The 20,464-nt window shown below is 37.1% G+C and overlaps 2 protein-coding genes across 7 annotated transcripts in view; both read right to left on the bottom strand.

Annotated features, from left to right (window-relative positions):
- LOC104057694 (macrophage mannose receptor 1) overlaps positions 1-12,994 on the bottom strand; it is a 36,403-nt gene extending 23,409 nt beyond the window's left edge. For 3 of the 5 annotated variants that reach the window (XM_009559093.2, XM_054059299.1, XM_054059300.1), the window contains exons 1-12: positions 12,857-12,994; positions 10,354-10,752; positions 9,381-9,554; positions 8,215-8,373; positions 7,303-7,416; positions 4,878-5,024; positions 3,778-3,960; positions 3,092-3,249; positions 2,631-2,741; positions 1,414-1,529; positions 829-977; positions 154-353 (exon numbers count right to left, since the gene is read on the bottom strand). In XM_009559093.2, coding sequence (XP_009557388.2) covers positions 154-353; positions 829-977; positions 1,414-1,529; positions 2,631-2,741; positions 3,092-3,249; positions 3,778-3,960; positions 4,878-5,024; positions 7,303-7,416; positions 8,215-8,373; positions 9,381-9,554; positions 10,354-10,752; positions 12,857-12,926 — 1,980 coding nt within the window. In that variant the 5' untranslated portion in view covers positions 12,927-12,994. Of the gene's footprint in view, positions 1-153; positions 354-828; positions 978-1,413; positions 1,530-2,630; positions 2,742-3,091; positions 3,250-3,777; positions 3,961-4,877; positions 5,025-7,302; positions 7,417-8,214; positions 8,374-9,380; positions 9,555-10,353; positions 10,754-12,856 lie in introns of those variants that run through there. The other 2 variants (XM_054059298.1, XM_054059301.1) reach the window with 2 other exon arrangements.
- Positions 12,857-20,464, bottom strand: part of LOC104057695 (macrophage mannose receptor 1) — a 33,588-nt gene continuing 25,980 nt past the window's right edge. For both annotated transcript variants that reach the window (XM_054059304.1, XM_054059305.1), the window contains 5 exons: positions 19,249-19,395; positions 18,064-18,180; positions 16,678-16,842; positions 14,984-15,013; positions 12,857-14,441 (listed from right to left, as the gene is read on the bottom strand). In XM_054059304.1, coding sequence (XP_053915279.1) covers positions 14,194-14,441; positions 14,984-15,013; positions 16,678-16,842; positions 18,064-18,180; positions 19,249-19,395 — 707 coding nt within the window. In that variant the 3' untranslated portion in view covers positions 12,857-14,193. The remainder of the gene's footprint in view (positions 14,442-14,983; positions 15,014-16,677; positions 16,843-18,063; positions 18,181-19,248; positions 19,396-20,464) is intronic.

Here is a 20,464-nt window from a genome sequence, read left to right as displayed (position 1 = left end):
TCTTAGAGTGATAAATGTAGTGATTTCTGTGAAATCCTTTGTAAGAGATTACTGCATTTGTGCAACAACGTGCTGTTCTCTGAAGTATACATACCCTCTCTGTTTGATGCTCCTGTGTTTCACAGTAGGATTACTGGGAAAATTAATACTTACTCTGAAGCATGAATTGGTGCTATTGCTTGTATCCCAACCCAAGGGACATTTGGAATCAGAAATGGTTTTAGGAGCAAGTGGAAGAGTGATTTTTTCAGCTTGTTTTTTGCAGACAAATTTTGCCTTTACTTCACAGTTCTGAACGTCCCATAGTCCAGCTGCATTTCCTGTCCTTAGAGCAACACAACCGGCCTCATTCCCTTTTAAGAGATATAAAACGAAATGTCAATGTGTTTTAAGATGGTTTCCCTGACATTTTTTACAGCTCATGTGATTCATTTACAAAAGCCTGTTTGAAATGTTAAGTGTAGTGTCTGCTCAAAGGAGGAGCTTTGTAAAAAGAGGAAATTCAGTGAACAGAGTCCTTCATTTTCTTCCCTCCCTTTTGAAAAGCTTTACCAGCGCATGAACAACCCCCTGCCTGCCTCTTTCCCTTGCCACTCACTCCAAAGATTTGGCAGGCTGTCACCCAGCCATGAAAAGATTTAACCATTTCTACTCAGTTTGATTTTACTTCTGTAACCAGTGACGAGCTAGAAAAGATATTTTCATGTCAGCTCCTATTTCAAAGGCAGAATGTTTGTATGTGTCATCATGGATGTGTTTTAGCAAAGCCGGGAAACAGTTTAGATTTACAACACATAGAAGCATAAATTTACTCTGGTGGCAAAGTACCAGGCATTGCTGCGTTCCAGTTTGTGTATAGAACACTTTCACCAGTTGCCCACTTGAACATCCCTTGCTCTTCCACGTCTGAGAGACCAATCCAAAAGTACTTCTCAGAGCTCAGACCAACGAGGCTGGTTAGGTAGGCTTGCTCATATCTGAAATAGCAGGAGTCAGATGGGGATTAAGCCTAGTTTTCTCTTAATCTGCCGTTTCTCAGCATCCTAAATTATGCGAGACTAGAATGAATGGAATCTCCCTTAGGTTTCCTTTTAAGTGGAAATATGTTGTTTAACTGGACAGCAGATGGACTAGCTGCAATTGCAGATGAAGTCACGCTATACCAAAAAACTGTTCATTACAAAACAGAAGCAACAGTGGTCTGGTTTTTTTCGGAGTAAAATACTGGGAACATGAGTGTGCAAAATATATTTAGCTAAAAAAACCTTACTCTACTTATTGATTTTCTTTTCTCCAGCAATAGAATATTCTAGTTTTCTCATTTCAGACTTTTTTTCCCAAAAATTTCTCAACAGTTTTATGAAATTCCAAGATTATTCCATCACATTTACAGTTTTAAAACTCTTTTCCTACCTGTCTCCTACACTTGTTAAATAGGCACCGCTCCTTTCACAAGTTTTCTTTGCTTCTGAAAATGTTACAGAGGAATGACCAACAAGGTAGCAGTAAAAACCATGTCTTTCCCAGCCCTGTCAAGAACATGTGGAATATATTTTCAGTAAAAAGAACTTATGTTACAGTGCATGAATTTCAGTGTATACTCAAATCAGTATATTTTTAATATAACCTAAAATACTAATATATTAATTGAATTCCTCTAGACTAATGGAAATTAAGCTTAGTAAAGATCCAGAAAGAAGAGATTTAACGCATATAAGTCTCCCTTTTCTGACAATTAATAACTGATTAATTTTAATTTATAAAAAATCAGAGGCACACAGAAGGGAGAGTGTGTTCAGACACAGATGAGTAAAATACTTCCTTGCTTAGAACCAAAGAGTGTAGCCTATGCTATAGTGGGGTGCTGACTCAGGTTGTCTGACATTTCTAAGCTAAAAGAACAGTAACTAGACTAATTAGTTGTTTTAACTCATCAGCTCACCTGAAATGTCTGACTGAAGAGGGAGCATAAAAACTATTGAAAAGCAATATCCTCAAAACTACAGCTGAATTCCAAGTCACTTTTCCCTTCTACACCAGCTCAAGATTTGCATGCTACATCCAAGAAAGGTAAATAAAAACTCTGTTTAGTATTTAGCTGCTGCTTAGTTCCAGCAACGCAATGAGTCTCAGCTCTGTTCTGCATATGGGATTGTGGGAAATGTTACTAAGTATAGAACAGTACTGAATAGGAAAGTAAAAAGAGGAAAAAAAGTGAAGGGGGAAAAAAAGCAATAGGGTACAAAATCATGTTCAAAACAAATTCACTCATAAAAGCAATTTAATTGCTTAGATTCGGCTTCCACAGTGAAATTACTCATCAACTTGCTTCATGTCACATGGTCCAGAAATGATTCCCGGTCTCTACTATGTTTTAGATAACCACAGATGGTTGTAGAACAATATAACAAATATGCAGAAGATTACAGTAATGGCTTTAACCTCTTTCACAGGCAGTTCTGAGAGAAGATGGGCCTGACTCACCGACTAAAGACAAATTTCAAAATAAATTTATTGTAAATAAGGGAATGTAATGAAAATTATCATCCTGAATTGTTTTAATGTAGAGTGCAGCTTGTGAAAACAATGGACTTTAGTTAGCCAGATTCTTGGTTATGTTCTCTTCTTACCTTCAGGCAGGCAGGATCTGTGTCTACTGTTCCAGAAACTCCTTGTAGGGGCTCTCTTCTGCAGATGTAACCTAACTTTCTATCACAGGCACTGTCTGCCCAATATCCATCCTAGAGGCAATTTAGGAAGAGGTAAAATATAGTGAGGAAGAACCTGTTTCTTTTAGAAATGTTATAGATTTATTACCTTTTTTTTGTTAGATATTGCATCAATGTTAAGCTGGCTAAGTGTCACAGGCAGACTGTTAAGATTTGCTTAGCATGTAATGTATATTTACAATCAAATATGAAAATTTATCTACTTATCTCTAATTTAATTTTAGATTTAATTTGAAACAACAATCTTTCTGAGTGAATAAAGACAGCATCCTCTAATTTGTTTAAGTTTCATTCATTAAAGAACCCTAGAAATAGAAAGAAAATCAAACTGTATAGTGCTACAAAAATGTGTGTGATTCTACCTCTCTTGCCATAATGACGCAGTCTTCTTGCCCGTTGATTGAATGGGTTGGTTCTCCAGGCAACCATTTGGCATATGTCACAGGAGTCCCATCACTCCACTCAAAGTACATTTGAGTGTTGAGATCATTCAGACCAATCCACAGTTCATCTGCATCTTCTGAGAACAGAAATTCCCTTGTGTTAGTATCCAAGCTGTAACAGCCTGCAGGAGCAAGACTTTATGGAGATGAACTGCAATTGCCATGCTACAATACATATTCACCTGGGTTATATGACTGTGCCATTATTTTAAGATCTAATTCACATCCTTCTTTCAAGAAGTTAAAAAATGAGATAGCAGCAGGAAATGAAATTCCTCAGCTTCATCATTAAAAGTCTATTACTGTCTCTACAGCTACAAGGTATCTGAAGCAGATAATCAGCCCAAATACTGCTAACTAGAGCTGTTATTTCCTTCAAGTGATTTCACGCAGTGAAAAACAAATGAAAATCAAAATGAAAAGAAAGCTCGAATGATTCCTCTTGTGGCTTTTTTTTTAGTATTTGATTTCTTTTTAACTGATATATCTCTGGGCTTCCCTATAAATATTCATATCAAACAAACACGATTTTTTTTGAATCCTGTAAAATTTTTAGTAATACAATTCTCCATATGTACCAAATACTTCCTTATAGAAATACTCACCATAGCCAAGCTGAGACAGTATGAAGCCATGCTCTTCAGGGTTGTGGATACTGGCCAGATTGCCATTGCTCTCATTGCAGGAAATTAGGGCTTCTTTCCATACTCTGGGATCTCTGTGAATCATGTAACAGTGATCTCCATAGGGCAACCATCCTTCTGGGCATTTAACAGGCTCTGCATCCCCTCAAAATCAAGAGATATTTCAAGTTGTTAAACAGTGCAATCTGAAGTTTAGAATAACAGCAATTACATTCAAAAGTAGTTAATTAAATTATTAGAAGGAAAAAGAAGTGATTATAAATAAGCAATACTTCTACTCATTCCTAATACATGAAAACATTTCAGTCCATTTGCTGTCACACACTGTTTTTACAGAAAATGTATTGCATTTGAACAAAAGAAAAAAAATAATGGAACCAGGGATAACTGGGCTTCACTAGTGGGAAACATTCACTTTTGGACAGAAGAATATTTTGAAATTCCATTTATAATGTTTTCACACAATATAGTCTACCAATTATGTTTTACATATTTTAGAAAGGCATTATTACTGCAGCACAAGTACTTCTCTGCACGTCTTGCTTTCCATACTAAGTCTCATTAAATAGATCAGAGAAAAGTGTAGTTGAAAAATGATCTAAATGAACTTGCTCTTTTTTTGCTTTCTTTCATGATTAAATGCAATCACCCTGAGAAGGTGGTTTGATGCTGTCTTTCCAAGACTGCGGTGATAAGTCTCAGTGTTTACATTAAAATGCACTGCAGGAAGGGGAAGACATCTGTAACTTTATTTTCACGTCCAGGCAGTCCATGGTACTTTTTTTTGAGACAGTGTATGGCTTAGATCAGTGCCTCTAGAATCATGAATAGTAATATGAAATCAAAAATGTTTGAATGGTTTCTGGGTTCCAGGAACGTTTCTAATATTTAAATATATTTGGTCAAAGAAGTAACAACATAGTTTTTTTCTGTGCTACTCATCCAAGCAGCATGACAATGACAATGGTTGTGGGTTTTTTTTATTTTAAATAGCTATGACATTTCATTTTAATTGCACAAATTCTGTTATTATCAAAGGGTTTTGTATTTGTTTGACATACCTGATGGAAGAATGAAAGGATCCAGTGTGGAGTTTTCCTTTTTACAGATATAGCCAAGTTTCAGCTCACAGGGATGGTTTTCCCATTTAGCATCTCTTCTGGGATTTAGTACTGCACAGAGTTTCTCAGGCTCAGGCTCAGGGCTTCCTTCACAGAATGAAAACCACATTACTTTTATGTAGCACAGGTTTTATATTAGCAGCAGGAAGAATAGTTTACTTCCAGACTTTTCCTGTGTCAACATCGAACCCATTACTTCATTGCTACAGTTATCTTTCTACCAGAGGGAAAATGTAATTTAGAAGTACCCATCAAAACATTTCTTTAGATTCTAGTTGCATGATTCACACTTTCTACCAGTTTTAATTGCAGAATAGTGGTCTCAAAAATAAGACATTCCCGTAACTTTTGTGAAAATTGTTGGCTTGCACGGAGGGGACACTAAATTTTGCGCTCACGCTGACAGAGAGGCTGTAGCAAGTCATTTCCTTGCTGCCCTATTTGCTTAATCAACCCACACATAGATGTCAGCCATACATCTGCTGAGGAATATGTAACTCACAAGCAGTTGTAGAACAAATTATGTTGTTGCTCAGTCAGTAGATGCTGGACAGAAAAGTCGATACATTGAAGGAGTACCCGGTGTTGCTAAACTTGCAATGCTGTGCACAGAGAGTGGGAAATCACTATCTGTTTCATATTTTCACAACTCATGAAACATCTAGTGTTATACGCATGTTGTGGTCAGGACCAAATTATGCTGATAGGACTGGGTAATGATCTCTAAAACACCAGTTACACTCATGAAACAAGAGGACACAATCTGAGCTACTATTTTTGGGCAGGAACATGGTAAGACAGCATCTTAATGTAGTTTATGTTCAGACAAGGAATTTTACAAGTGTGCAGAGAGAACAGCATTCTTCAGCGTAAGACCCATCACCTGCTAACAATAAAAATAAATTTTAAAACCTGAAAATTAGAGTTCTGGCTCTACATTTTATAGGTAAACCAAGATCAGTGAATTAATATTACTTGTTAAAGATATGAGACAAATGTGAAATGTCACAGATCTGTGGGATATGTTGTCTGACAGTTGAGTAGAATCATAGAATCAGAGAAGGGAGTGATGGGAACCTAGACTGATCAAAGCCCGATAGGGTAGACTTCCTTTTAATGGAAGCATGTTAAAAGGCTTCTAGTTTCTAGAGCTGTGTTTAGTAGAGCACAAAAATAATAATGCGGAATTCCTAAAATAAAATATAAGGCACATTTTTTGGATGAGGCAAACCAAATCACATGTGAAAACAAATCTCCTCATTTCCACAACATTCTTGCGAGAGAGTCTTTCCTTTCTATGTTGGGTCCCTGTCCAGAAACATTCTCTGGTGCACTGGAACAAGAGAATTCCACTCGGATCCTTTGGAAAGGACCTTTCTGCAAGCCCCTTCATCAGCTTGGCTGTAGATTTGCTCCTTGCTGCAAGCTGAGATGCCCTCACTCTGTCTCTCTACCCTGCTTGCCTCTGCAACCAGCCCTCCAGGAGGTTCTCCAGGACCACTGTCCTTGGGGAATGATCAGTGTTGTCTTTTCTCAGGGAGGTCTACAGTGCAATGACTCACTTTTTTTCCCCTCCCCCAAAAAGATACAACTGATAATAATTTTGCAGTAAGCTGGAAATGTGTAGATTAACTCATCATAACAGCCACCATGTGGGGATGCAGGAACTCCAAGGATGTGGGCTGCTTGACCTGAGAGTCAGCTGCTCTTTTGCTCTGCAAGGCTTAAGGAATTTGACTAGCTTAACAAACAGCTTAGAAAACCCTCTACCATACTCAGCATCTCTGCACTTTCCCTTCATCCTCTGTGCCAGATAAGAAGAGGTGGCCCATCTGAGACTTGGGGAAGGCCAAAAGATGGAATATGTGTGCATTTATTCAGCAAGTAAACATTCAGCATTTGCTGCAACCAGCTATTGCCGTGACAATCATTAAGCAACTTTCAGAGATAAACTGCCACTGCTGTTAACTGTATTTACAGTTTCTCTTGAACTCCTCTTGAAGGAGAGGAGGGGAGAGGAAAAGCATAAAAAGCGAAGAAGGCTTTGAAAGACAGTTGGGGGGGGGAGGTGATAACCCTTGTGAGAACTGAAGAGACACAGAGGTTTCAACAGACTTGAAGGCAGTCCCAGTATGATGCAGCTCAATTACTGCTTTTCGCTTTGTCTACTTCTGACAGGAGATGAGCTTAGTTAAGTCTTCTGCTTGAAACTCCTTGTGATGAACAGTGAGAAGGATCATTCTCAGGAAAATGAACACAATTTCCTTGTGTTCACGGGGAGTACTAAAGAACTGTAATTAATATGCATTCATCATACTGTCAGAAAAGATTAATTCCAAAAACTGATAAAAAAAATGATAGCTACCTGGTGCCCAGTTAAAGTATCTGAAGGGAATGTTACCGCTCCACTGCCAGCCGCTGTTGAGATTCAGGCTGTTAAGTCCAATCCAGAGAGAGGATCTCTTGTTGTCAATCAAATCTAGGCAACCAAAAAAGTTGAATTCTAATGAGATTTGTTAGGAAATGCTCTGCATTTTCAATACTAAGGGGAAGATAAGAAACATCTGCTTGGTGATTTCTAAATTCAGTACAGAAGCCATGTCTACTGGTAATAAACTTAGAGTTTATTCCTTAATTAAAAGGTGGAGAATGGTAAAAGACTATTTTGCATATTAGTTTATCTTAATTTTAATTCTATGCTACAGTTATACTCAAGCAACAAGCTTTGAAAACTGAATTCCTACTGTTAATACTTATATTACAAGTTTGCTTGAGTTTGATGCAATTGGTATAGGGACTTTGTTCTGCAGAGTCTGTGCATAAATCCGGAAAGTCTTTAGGTTTTTAATAGCGTTTTGTATAAAATTTGTATTGTATTTCAAAAAATCTATTTTATTAAGTATATGTGAAGAATACTGATTTCCTAACACGAAGGTAATGTAATGACTGCCTCCAATAATGACTTTCCTTCTTGTAAGGTTCCTTTCTGGGACCTTTCTGGTGTTTTCTGAGCTTGAGCCAACTTTTGCTTAATTAACTGGAAATTCTTAACTTCCTTTGGAATAATAATTATAGAAATAGTTTCAAATGGGAATTCTACAACTTATAAAAGTTCTACCTATAGAAAGCTTTATTTACAGTAACTGTGCTATTTCTCTAGCAGTATATATACTATTACATCAGTTATTCATTGTAAAGTTAATAAAACACTGAAACATTTGCAATCAGCCAAAAAACTATTAGACACTCTTTTACAGAGTCTTGCTCATTAGTTCACCTCTTAGATACATTTGTTCATGTATCTCTGTGACACTCAACAATTCTGCATTCTGCTGCTGGCAGCTCTTCTTTGCTTGGTGCCACGTCAGAGCCGACTGATAGTTTATCTGGTAGTAGGTTCCTGTCAAAGGATCTGCACTCCAAAATCTATCATTATCTGTGTGAGAGAAAGGAGTTTTAATATTGCAGTTTGTTACAAACACCTTACACAAAATGTTATAAGAAAGTTTAACTGCAAGCTTACTTGTAAAATGAGATTGTGGAGCAAATAAGGCTCAAACACTATAGTCTTGTTCTTTGTTAAGTAAAAGAGGGTTTGCCACTGTCGTTAGCAGAGATGGGCCTTTCATTCTTTACTTTCAGTTTTCCCTATCAAATCTGATAACCTCCAGGTGGAAAAACATAGTACAAAGAGACCAGTAAGGCAAAACTGCACTTTGGTCATTAACCTATTCAGCATCTCATAGGCTGGGCCCAAATTAGTTCTTGGCTGAAACACAACTGAAATGCAAACATTTCTAATGATGCCACATTTGTTTTTTAAACTATACTGTCATTAATTACATTGTTTTAGAATATATGCTTTATTTCTAGTCTCCACACAGCTTTTAATATTTTCAGTAACATCATATTTTAGTGTCTTTCATCCTATTCTGAGTTGCACATACATTACAAGGGAAAGACTGATGCTGCTTCTATTCCAGTCAGAACTGTGAGCCAGTCTTCCTATTTTATGTCTTTCAGAAAGCAAACTACATCCTTCCATGGGTTGTTGATCAATCTTGTGATACAGTGATTTGCTTGGGTAGAAAAGATTGTACTGTTGTTACCACAAATAACATTGAGGCAAGGAGAATTAGGCTGTAAGTTGTATCTCAATTTTCAGATGATTTTATGCTGAATGCAGTCATATTTTAAGAATACTGGTCTTTTCCTGGGTAGTAGCTACTAATGGACACACCGAGACAGCTTTCAGCCCGACTGTAGACTTATAGGAAATGTCATTTCTTCTATAAAAGATGTTATAGCATGGTAGGGACATTTTTGAGTAAAATAAAGTCATTACAAGGTTTTTCCTTTCCATATCAGTAACAGCATCTCGGTACTGATACATTTACCTAACCGTGTTGTGTTACAGCATCTACATCTGCATTTGGAACTTACTGCCAGTTGGACAGAACCCATATAAATGGTTCACGTCAAAGTCGGGAGTTGTTGCACACCAGAGCAAGCCATCTGACCTGCCAGCAGCTGTGCACCCGGTGTACCATTTACCGCTCAGCTGGAAGGGGAAGGCACATGGAGCTCCATTGGCATTTCCAAGCAACGTAAACAGATCTGAGTGGGAAAAAGATAATAAACATATGGGAATCTGAGAGACCCAATTCTCGACACAGCTGTACATACGTGGTGAAAAATTTGCAAGTGTTACACTAGTGTCAGTGGCAGCATACTGTCGCCAGCACTATCTTCCAAGGAAGTTCTGGGTAAGTTACCATTTACTTATGACATTGACAGCTTTAATGGCTGGAAATAGACCAGTTTCACACTGTAGTCAAGAACTATGAAAAAACTGTAATGATTTTTGTCTTGTGTATTTAAAAATATTTCTCTAAATCTATTAGTTTGGTTTTGAGACAGCCTAACTTCCCATCATTCGCTAAAAATAAACCATTGACTCAATTGTTAAATATTGTAGGATTTTTGGCATCTGAAATCTCACAGAAGAACTGAACAGTAATGTGCATGGAATTATGTCCTTAAATATACTGTTGGAGTACTAAACTTAAAAATTGTTGCCTTTCATCTGACATTTATAGGGCAATTTCACTGTTACTATTATACAGATAAATAAAGTGCTTTGGTTGAAGCTAATAAATAAAATTAGCTTAGATCCACCTTTAGTTTTAAAAGTAAAGAATAATAATGCACTTTTTGCACATATTCTCTATGAGGCTTAGGATCCCCAGGATGGAGGAACATGGGACCGAGTATGTGAACTAATCACCTTTCAGTCCATCATTGCCTCAGGGGGAACAGATGGTGTAAGACTAAGGGAAGCAGAAAGCAAAGGGCCCTGTCTGTAAGGCAACCAAGTGGGTTCAAAACACTGTTTAAGATTAACCTTTAAACTCACCTTCATGGCTTTGAGAACACAAATTATCCATGGTTCCATAGATCTTCCATCTATTTGGTGCTGCTGAGCCCGTGTTCAGTACAATATTGTCTCCTTTTCTTTTGCCAACACTGAGAAATAGATCTTCCCCTTGAATTGCCAAGGTTGTGTTTCTGCACTCCCATTTTTGGAAATCACTTTTCTTGTTGCAGGGGTACAGAGAAACTTCAGCCTGGTTTTGCTTAGAGGGGACTCCCAAACATTGGGCAAATGCCACACTCATCACCTGGTGATCAGACACCCACCTGAATTTTTGTAACTCAGTGTTTTTGTTGCAAGCAGCTGTTGTGACTGCTTCAGAGGTTGGAACAATTAAACAGAGCTTAGTATCCTCGTTGTATATTAAAAATGTTTTGTTTTCTGTAAAACAGAATAGTTAGAATTAAGGTATTTATGGTGAACATGTGATGAGGGTAGCTAGTGAGGAAAGAGTTGTGCTGTTTATTCTATGCTGATCTGACTCATGTCAGGAGACTGTAGATCTGAGTCACTTTTGCAAAGATCGAACAGCATTTTCAAGACTTTTATTTCCTCCTGGGAAAGAAAAATAAGTGCACCTCAGGTAAACACAATGCAGAGGAATAAAAGCACAAAAACTACACCATGACAGTTTCAAAATGTCATCAGTACAATGGACTGATTCTATTTCATTAGAATAGTGGATTTTATTTTTCTAAATTCTCCTGAATTACACATTTCTTTCAAGATTTCTAAAAGAGAGTTCATAAAAGATTTGGAAGTTTGCCATCACTGCATTATCTGTAGATTAACTCATGTTGCATATATGTCCACTGAGTTGCTTTTGTGCTTAGTACAGTTAGTGTGTGAGACTTCTATGACTCTCGCTCCTTCTGGAATTGTCACGTTCTGTTAAGGTTTGGAGGCTTTTTAGGATGAAAAACTGTGGAACAGTGACTTGTTGTCTTTCCTTGTTCCAATGTTGTCTCATTAGTACATCTACCATAAGAAGTCAACATGATTCATACAATCATCATCCTCAGAAGAACCAGCACCAGGGAGTAGGTAGAGGTAAAGATACTACAGGTGTGTTGGTGTGTGCCTGTGCATTGTTATGGAAAGATAATATTAATGCAGAACAACATAGATAAGGCTCTCAAAGGGTTATATAGGCAGCCTAATTTAGGACTACATCAAGAGAAGCAGGCTGTTCTAGGATGGGCTGCCCAGTGTTAGTGTTTAAAGCATGGCATTCAGGGCTGGGCATTAGTTTGGGAACACAACTTTTCAAAATGTCAGATAGTGTACAGGTTCCACTGGCTTTGGCTTGTGAGGGAGTGAGATATAGACTACAGGGAAAACTCTAGGAACTATGGGACAAGAGGGCAAGGTTCTATCCTTCAGTTCTCTGTGCCTCAAATCCCCACCTGGGAGCAGAGATATAGCATCATCCCTGTATCCGAGAGAATAACCACATAAGGGATGGTGACACCCTTCCAAACACTACATTAAATTCTTAAGGGGTAGGATGTTCGGGCACAGACAATGTTCGGTAATGAACAAAGAAGAAACTATCTGGGAAATTCTGATTAATGAAGCCGTGACAGGAAGAACAGTTCTTGTTAGGATATCATTATTTAATGCTCGAGCACTCCCAAGATGGCCCTGTATTACTTTGACCAGCTTAGTAATATGTGAAAGTTTCACTTCTTCAAATCTAAATTTGGAGCTAAGACCTTGTTTCTTCTTTTCTTTTGCATTTAGACAAAAAATTTAAATCTTATTAAATCTTTTATTTCTTACTGCTAACCAAATAAGTTCTCAGTGTAGTGCCCTAGGTTTCAGCTCTTGCCTCTTGTCATGTTTTTGGATCTAATAATGGGAGTTCTGGCTGGAAACTGTGAGGTTTGTGCTTGGGCTATCATATGGGTTTGGACCCCAGCTTGCAGAGCAGACGGGATACCCCCTTTTGCACAAGCTAGTGCTGACACAACTCACGCAGCATGGTGTCTCCTTTCAGAAACTGTGATTATACCCTACTCCTACAAAAATCTAATGAATTTTAGAAAAAAGGAAAAATGCCCTTGAACATTATCACCATCCTTACATCAAAAGGGACCTGTGATCTGTCCTTGGTTAAATTCAGAGCCTTAAGTATGCCTCTCACCTTTACTCTGAAAGCCTTAAAGGTTATTCCGGGGCTGTTCCTGACCCTAATCTTTTCAATATTTTTTTCACTGGCATCTGCTCAGTCACAATATTGCATCTCACATCAGTCCAAAGTTCCATCTCATCCCACACAACCTCATTGTAAGCCTGGGAGATACACATACAGTACCTTAATTCCTTTCTCTTTTCAGTTTTTCATAACTCAGTCACATATAGAGACAAGGACTAAAAAGCAGGGAAGTCCATCTACTTCATGAAGCAGACATAACAAATAATTGCCAACTAAAATGCTCACTTTCACATCAACTTTTACAAGGGATAAAAAACAAAGACTCACCAAGAATCTGAAAAGCAGTATAAACAAAAGGAAGGAAAACTAAAGCTGTAGAAAGAATCAAGGGTATCATTTCTTTCTTCTTATTCACAAAGAGATGAGCTGCAATTAATTGCTGCAGAAGAAGTCTTTAAGGAACCAGCTGGTGCTGTCTCTGTCTCAATTTTGGAGAGTTTTAGTTGAAAGAGAAAATTCTGGGCTCTAAATAAGGAAATATCCTGTCACGTGTGGTATTTTGAAATCTACAAATAATTACAAAATTCAAACTTTTCATCTGAAAGTGAAGTTTCCTTCTATTCAAATGCAAATGGAAAACTTTCAACAGTTCAACATTGTTCCACTGAATTATTTTTAACTTTCTTGTTGTTTAACTTCTTATTTCTGCTCTGGAGTTGTAAAGTTCTGACCATTAGAGACAAAGAAGCAGGGAGTGCACTTTAAATGGACATGCTTTAAATTTCATACATGCAAACCTTGGAAACTCAATGACAAAAAATAATTTTAAAAAAGCAGTTTAATTGGCTAGATAGGTTTCACTGCTACAAAAGTTATATTTATTTAATTTGATGCACTGAGCAATGTCTACCATTTCAGTGTGACAAATCAAACCAGACAGGCAATTTAATTTTGCTGAGTAACTTGTCAAACTGGGCACTAGGTATAAACCTGGCTTTCATCCTCTCTGCTTTATCAACTGGTAAATCTATTCTGCTGTTATTTCATGTGACTTTATCTCAGGAGAACCAAAAAAAATAGCCAAATCTTTACAGATATTTCCATTAACCAGTAATTTTGACAACAAAACTGCCTTTCAAAATTATTTAATCCATAAAGTACAAATTAATTTTAATACTTAAAAATTAATACTAAAAAAAGATTCATGCAAATCTGTTTCTTCAAAACATCATTTTTTTGAGTGACAGTATGCACTCTTCAGTATGTGGTGATGAGATTTATTCTCGAGGCGCAGTCTTTGAGGCTCGCCACTCTGCAAAGAGAGTACTGTCTATCTGTCTGCAGTTGACTCTGTATGTGATGCTGCCACAAATCTCTAAAAAGAGGGAATACTAGGGTATTAATTCATAACTTTAAAATCTAAATGCCCACTAGTTCTATTATTTTTCATGCTTCTTTAATTAACCAATTTATACAGTACTAAGTCTTAGTCCTGAGACTATTTTTTGAAGAACACGGAGTACTCATTCTTAGTCCTTACCAAAAGAATAACTGCTAATTTTAATTCAGTGTCTATTAGTTGCACCTAACTTTTACTAAGATTTCCTTTATTCTAGCTAGATTTTTTTTTAAGATTAATCATATAGTTTTGCTTTGTTATCCCATTAGACGATGCTCTGTTGATGTTTTTCTTTGTTGTTGGCAGAATCATTTTCATCACCCCTTCCAGCTGGGACATAACTGTATTCTAGTAGAGTGCTGCTCCGCCTCGACTCTCTTTCAGTCTCACTCTTTTGACTTTTGATCTTGAACAAGAAATAAATCATGAAGCCCATCCCTAATAAAATGATGATGACCAGAATAAGTAGTATCCACATATTCACGTGACCATGTTCTTTGTCCTCTTCAGCATCTGTAAATAGATACAAAGCAAATAGAAATGGGTGTACTGTAGCCATAAATAAATATGAAAAGTACTGAAAATGGTTTGATTTGCCCCTTAATTACCAGGTTATTAATCAGCAACCCACATTTATGAAGGAAATGGAATATAATCTGAACATCTCCTGGCCTCTTCCACTGTTCTCTTGGGTCAAGGATAGAAGGATGTGCAGAGAAACTATCATAATTAAGATGTAGTTATTATTGTATGTTTTTTTCTAGTATAAGAGTTTTTTTAAAAATCTATCATAATGTCTCTATGTCAGTCCTCGTCATAGAACTTAGCATCCAAAAGGAGCAAAGAGCAGGTGATCAATTTATGAAAATATTTCTTTATGCTGGGATGCTGTGTCTCATAAGTGCTGCTAAATTATGTTGGGAATTAATTAAATGGCAACTAAGTAAATTAAGTTAATATGAAAGACAAATAAATAATAAATACTAGTTCATAAAGAAACTGAAGCATTTCTTTTTGTGTCTCTTTGAAGCTATTAGAAAGGAAAAAGATCCTACCTTCCATGTTTGCTGTTGCTTTAAGAATAGCTGTCAAAGACAGAGAGAGATGTTTAGTCAGAACATAGGAAGGTTACATTTTCATTCTGACAGTTTCATGTTAGCAAAAGGTCTGGTAACTTGCACTTCAAAGTTACCTCATCACTTCTCCCAGAAATACATTTGATAAATTAAGAGAGATGAAGAGGTGTGATTGGTTTTTAACCTGATATTCACTGTAACAAAACTGCAGTGTTTTGCTTATTAGAGTCCCTTTCTTGCTTCTTTTTTAATAACTAAAGAATCTCCAAGCACAAGTAGTTTCTGACTGGTTTAGATGGACTCTCTCTTCACCCCTGATTAATAAATCTTGCCTTCTTCACCGGGACTGCATGCCAGCAGAAACTAGGATAAAACGCTGAAGGCATTCGACAGTTTTCCTGTATTTCACACTGTTCCTTTGAGACCCAGCAGATTTTAATTTACTGTAATTCATTTGCATCTATAATTACAGTTATAAGCTCGAGCTTTCTTATGCAGTTTTTCCTGGCTGTGCAAAGAGGGCGCCATCTGCATGATTTTTCTCAGCACCCTGGGTGCGAGCTGGATGATGGCCAATGCAACAGCAGATCTTCCCATGGACAGTGGGAGCCACAGGGAGGGTCGGAATGTGTGTTGCAGCACAGGAAGCACCGAGAGCCAGGCTGCTGCAGCAGAAGCACAGCATTACATTGACTTCCAACTTGTTTGCAAGCACAAAGGAAATGCAACTGTTACATTCTGTCTTGGAAGGAGGCAGAGCTCGCTATAACATCATATTTGCTTATGCAGAAATCCCATTCCGTTGGAGAACCTGGTGCCAGGGAATATTCTCTATACTTTGACAGTTGAACCCAACAGATAAAACATGAGTTGACACTGAGTTTGTGTTTTCTGATACAGGTGTTTCCCCCACCGGCTGGAGCTTTGCTCGGGGAGAGGAAAGGACAGAACCTCAGAAACATCCCAAACGTTGGGGTTACAAAACAGCGCAGGAAATCATGCTTTTTTTTGCAGAATTAACAGTTAAAATTCAAAATGCCACATGGCTTCTTGGCTGACAATATTCTGATATTTCTACTTCCCGACCAAAGCAGATGGTGCTCACTTACATAGAAACGCAATCTTAAAAAAAAAAAAAAAATAATAATGCTAACCAAAACACTTCTAATGTTTTCAAAGGTCACTATATGCACTCTGGATCATGCTTCCGTTCTGTTACTATTTAAAAGGAATTGCTTCATCCATCCCTTACTGGAACAGCATGTATCATAGTACAGTAAGAGGAAGAAAAGCAAATTATTGATGCAATACTTGTTCCATAGAAAGCGAATACAAATGTTAGCAGGGAAAAATACGTGCTTGTGTTGGAGGGGAGCAAAACAACAAAGGGGTTCAAAAATTTTCCAGAAAATATTGTTTAACTTTAGCTATTAGTTGAATAATCACAGAAAGCAAGAAAATCTGAAGTTATGAAGCAATAAAACATGAACAGGGCAGCCAAAAAATAAGGATACCATAGATTCATATTAGTTTTTTCTGAACACTGAACCAAGTGATAAGGAAGGTTTGTAGATGCAGCGTTTTGGGTCAGTTGTTTGTAATGACTATATTGTGTTCTTACTACTGAAATAAAACCATAAACATCAAGAGCAAGTATTAAAGAAGTCACTTACTGTTTGGTTTCTTACAAATAAAACCCTTTTGGGACGAGCAGGGAAGCATACTCCAGTAGCCAGAGAATGCAGATAACTCCACGCAGTCAAACTGGTCTTCTGAGGGCTGTCCTTCACCCCAGTTGACAAAGTCTATGGCACTGTTGTCTTGCCAAAGCAGCTGCCCTAATGTTGCAAATGTTAGTAGCAACAGCAATAGTTCTATATCAAATATCTGCATTATAATAGTGAATATTGATATTGTTACTTTACTCAGCCTAACAGAGCTGTACTACTTTCTTCAAAAATTCAAAAATATGTTTTGTTTTTTTTTTAAATTATGATTTGCAGATTTGCCAATCATAACTTACTTTCAATTTGCATATTTCCATATTTTTGCCTAGGGGACTAAATTTTCAAACTGAAAAATGAATAAAGATAGGCTTTTATATTTTTCATCTGTAAATGATTATTTTAGGAGCACTCATTGAAGATCTAGAAACTTGTACTATAAAGCTTAAACATGCACTTAGTTAAAGTTAAAATATTTCTTTTTTGCATAACCTCTAAAGCAAAAATTTTGAAGAATCAATCAGTTAAAATTAATAGTAAAACCCCATTCTTTCACAGTGATTGTGGATTGATGCTGGTGTTGTTTTCTTTCAGGTGCATGTTTTACACTGCAATCTTTTTTTCTGGTAGCCAGCACCATAATTTTCTCCATACAGGGAAGCCTGATGCTGGTGGCTCCAGCCACGCACTCACAACTCCCATGTGAGAAGATGAGAGCCAACCAGGACACGTTTCCCACCAGGGCACAGAGCAAAAAGAAAGGCTTTCTCACAGACCAGGATTAGGAGACGTGTTCTCGGGGAGGGCTGAGGTCAGAGGGATGGATGCATGTCATTGGTGACACTGCAACTGTAAACACTTGTGCAAAGTTATTACAGTGATTCCTGGATCATTCAAATTTAGAAATGAGGCCTCATGAGTGCCTCAGGTATAGACCATTGAAACTACATGTTAGATCTTAGATCTTGCTTTCTTAAAGAGCAGTATCTTCTGTGTTGTGCCTCTCAAGAGATGTTCTTATCACTTCTCTACATCTTTCCTACTGAACCAGATATACCAGACAAAGTATGTTAACTGAGGCAGTCACCACACTGGCATCCAAGACCCATAACTGAAATGAAACAAATTTATTTTCTACAGCCTATCACACCTACTGTATAAAATCATCAAGTTCCAGGCATTTTTACATTATCAGCTATCGATCTATCTTTTTGTTTTTAAGTAGCTTTTCTTTTACTTCAATTATTTCCTTAAAAGCATCGATATATCTTCTTCATATTTCTGTCTGTTTATTAAAGTCTATTCATGTTTATTTCAAGAAGATAAAACAGTTACCATTTACATTTCTGTACATTCCTATCCAAAAGCCACTTGTCTTGCTCGTGTATAAGTCTGCATGCTCTGCTAAAAAGTTTGATTCAGCCAGATCTTCTATAGAAGCCAATGTACCACCTATCAGAAAACAAACAGAAGATGATTAGAGTTATCCTCTGTAATAGAAGTCAGTGGTGGTTACAGCCTTTGATTTAGGATAAGGTTAATAATAAAACCTGCTGTTCAGGAAAAAGCAAGGATTTAAACAGAGACTAGAAAGCAGTGCTCAGCTGTAAGGGTACAGCACAGACTGCAAGTGATGAGTGATCAGAAATGAAAGATGTGAAAGCACAGTGAAGATGATGATTCTTAAACACCGTGCAAAGTGAACACTATTTTCAAGTGACTGGATAATATTACTCATAGGTATTACAGATGATTATTTATTTATTCTTCAGAATTTGGCAGGCTATTACATGACATGTAATGCTGCAGATCAAACAAATTTGCAGCTGAAGCTGAAGTATTAATTTTTCTGATGATGGTGATGGAGAAAGAGGGCTAAGATATGAAACAAAGGGACACATTACTTTTGGACAGTGTGGTGCTTCCCTTTCTCTTTTACAGCCTCAAAAAGCATGAATGAGGTAGCTGATGATTTAGCAGCTCAGGTAGAGGGCCAAGGAGCAGCTCATGGTCTTGGCCAGGACCAGATGCCTCTAAGATGAGGGAGGGAAACATTTGCCTTCCTCTGGCTCTGGAGGCTGCCAGGAAGCCCTGCTGGCAAAGTCAGGGCTGTTAGACAGAACACGCAGCCCCTTTCAGATTAAATACCCCGTGTTAAAAATAAGTCATTGTCATTATGGTATTTACTTCTCCTCTTGCATTGGGGAAGATATGGAAGAGAAAGGGTAAGGCTGGAAGGAACGCATTTTAAAGTCTCACTAAAAGAGAGATTGTGTGAATGAAGAAATATAACAAGAAGAAAAGCACAGCTGGGAAAAGAAAATTCAATGAAAATTGAGAGCACCTTTATTTCAACACAACAGAGAAGCAAATAGAATCAATGGTGGAGAGTGAATGAGACTGATTTTCTTTTTTTCTTATAAGTAGATTTTTCAGCATTAGTTTTCAAGACTTTATAAAAGTGGGGTTTTTTTAAAAATTAAGATTAAAATCTTATCTTTGGATGAAAATAGTGATTACCTGATTGAACACACTGAGTCACAGACTGAGCCCAGCTCATTTCATTGGCATTGAAGTTATAGCAGTGGCTTCGGAAAGGAATCCAAGATATGTGATCAGATTCAGGACATTTTCCTATATCCTGTGGGGGATCAGAAGGAAGTTCATCTAAAAGAAATGAGATGAATGGATGATTTAATTCAACGGGGATTTCTGCTCTTCAGACATGAAATCCAGACATGAAATCAAGTTTAAAAAATACCTCCTTTCTTAAAAGTACTTAATATATTCTTTGGCACGTAGTGCTAGAATTATCATCAGTGACTTTGCCAAGAGTGTCAATGAAGAGCAGACCTGCTCAATCACAGTTGAGTAGCTCTGTGGGAGAATGGGCTCTTTTGTGTTACTCACTAAATCAAACTTGGACTGTCTCAAGGATATTAGTGCGTTCAGGGTTTTTTTGTTCTAGTTTATTTTGTTATAACTAACAAATTCGTATAAATAAAAGACACAGTAAAAAGCAGAAAAAAAAACCCAGAAAACTCCCAAGCCCTCAATAGATTCAAATAACATTTTGATTTTAAATGAAATATCATCTAAATCATAGTTTACTGTGGAAATTTCCCATTTACTACTTTTCTCAAGATAATAATCCTTACATAAAACCTCTGAACAGCTTTAACTCTGACAATGCATGGAATAATCTGAAGCTCGTTGAATATTTATGTAGTAGCCCCTCATTTTCCTGCAAGAAATGACATTACAGAATGGAATAGTAACACTGTCAGTACTTGAGTATTTTTTTATAAAGTGACAAATTAAAAAAAATAATAAAGTTCAGAACATGGCCTGGAAAAGAAATTAAAGAAAAAATACACAAAAATAGGTCAAAAGAAACTCAGGACTTCCATTAAGTTTGTGTCACTAGAGCTAACAGTAATTACTCCAATACAAATGAGAAAGAAAGATATTCAGTCCCATCCTAAGGTTTAATTTGTACTGTTCCTCAGTGACACCCACAGAACCACTATGAAGTATTGACTTTTGTTTGGGCTAGTAACAGACTTTTATTTTCTCGGATACAACTCTTGCTCCTTTCCCCAGTCTTCGGAACCTAATGAACAGTGTATGAGTATTGTTTGTGTAGAAGGAACAAAATTTATTTAAAACTCAGTCCTTTCCACTAAATCCCTATCAATAAAAAGTTTCAAGTTCTAGACTTGAAGTCAAATGTTTA

This window comes from Cuculus canorus, chromosome 2 (genome assembly GCF_017976375.1).
Source record: "Cuculus canorus isolate bCucCan1 chromosome 2, bCucCan1.pri, whole genome shotgun sequence".
Lineage (NCBI taxonomy): Eukaryota > Metazoa > Chordata > Aves > Cuculiformes > Cuculidae > Cuculus > Cuculus canorus.
This window is presented reverse-complemented; position numbering and strand designations above follow the sequence as displayed.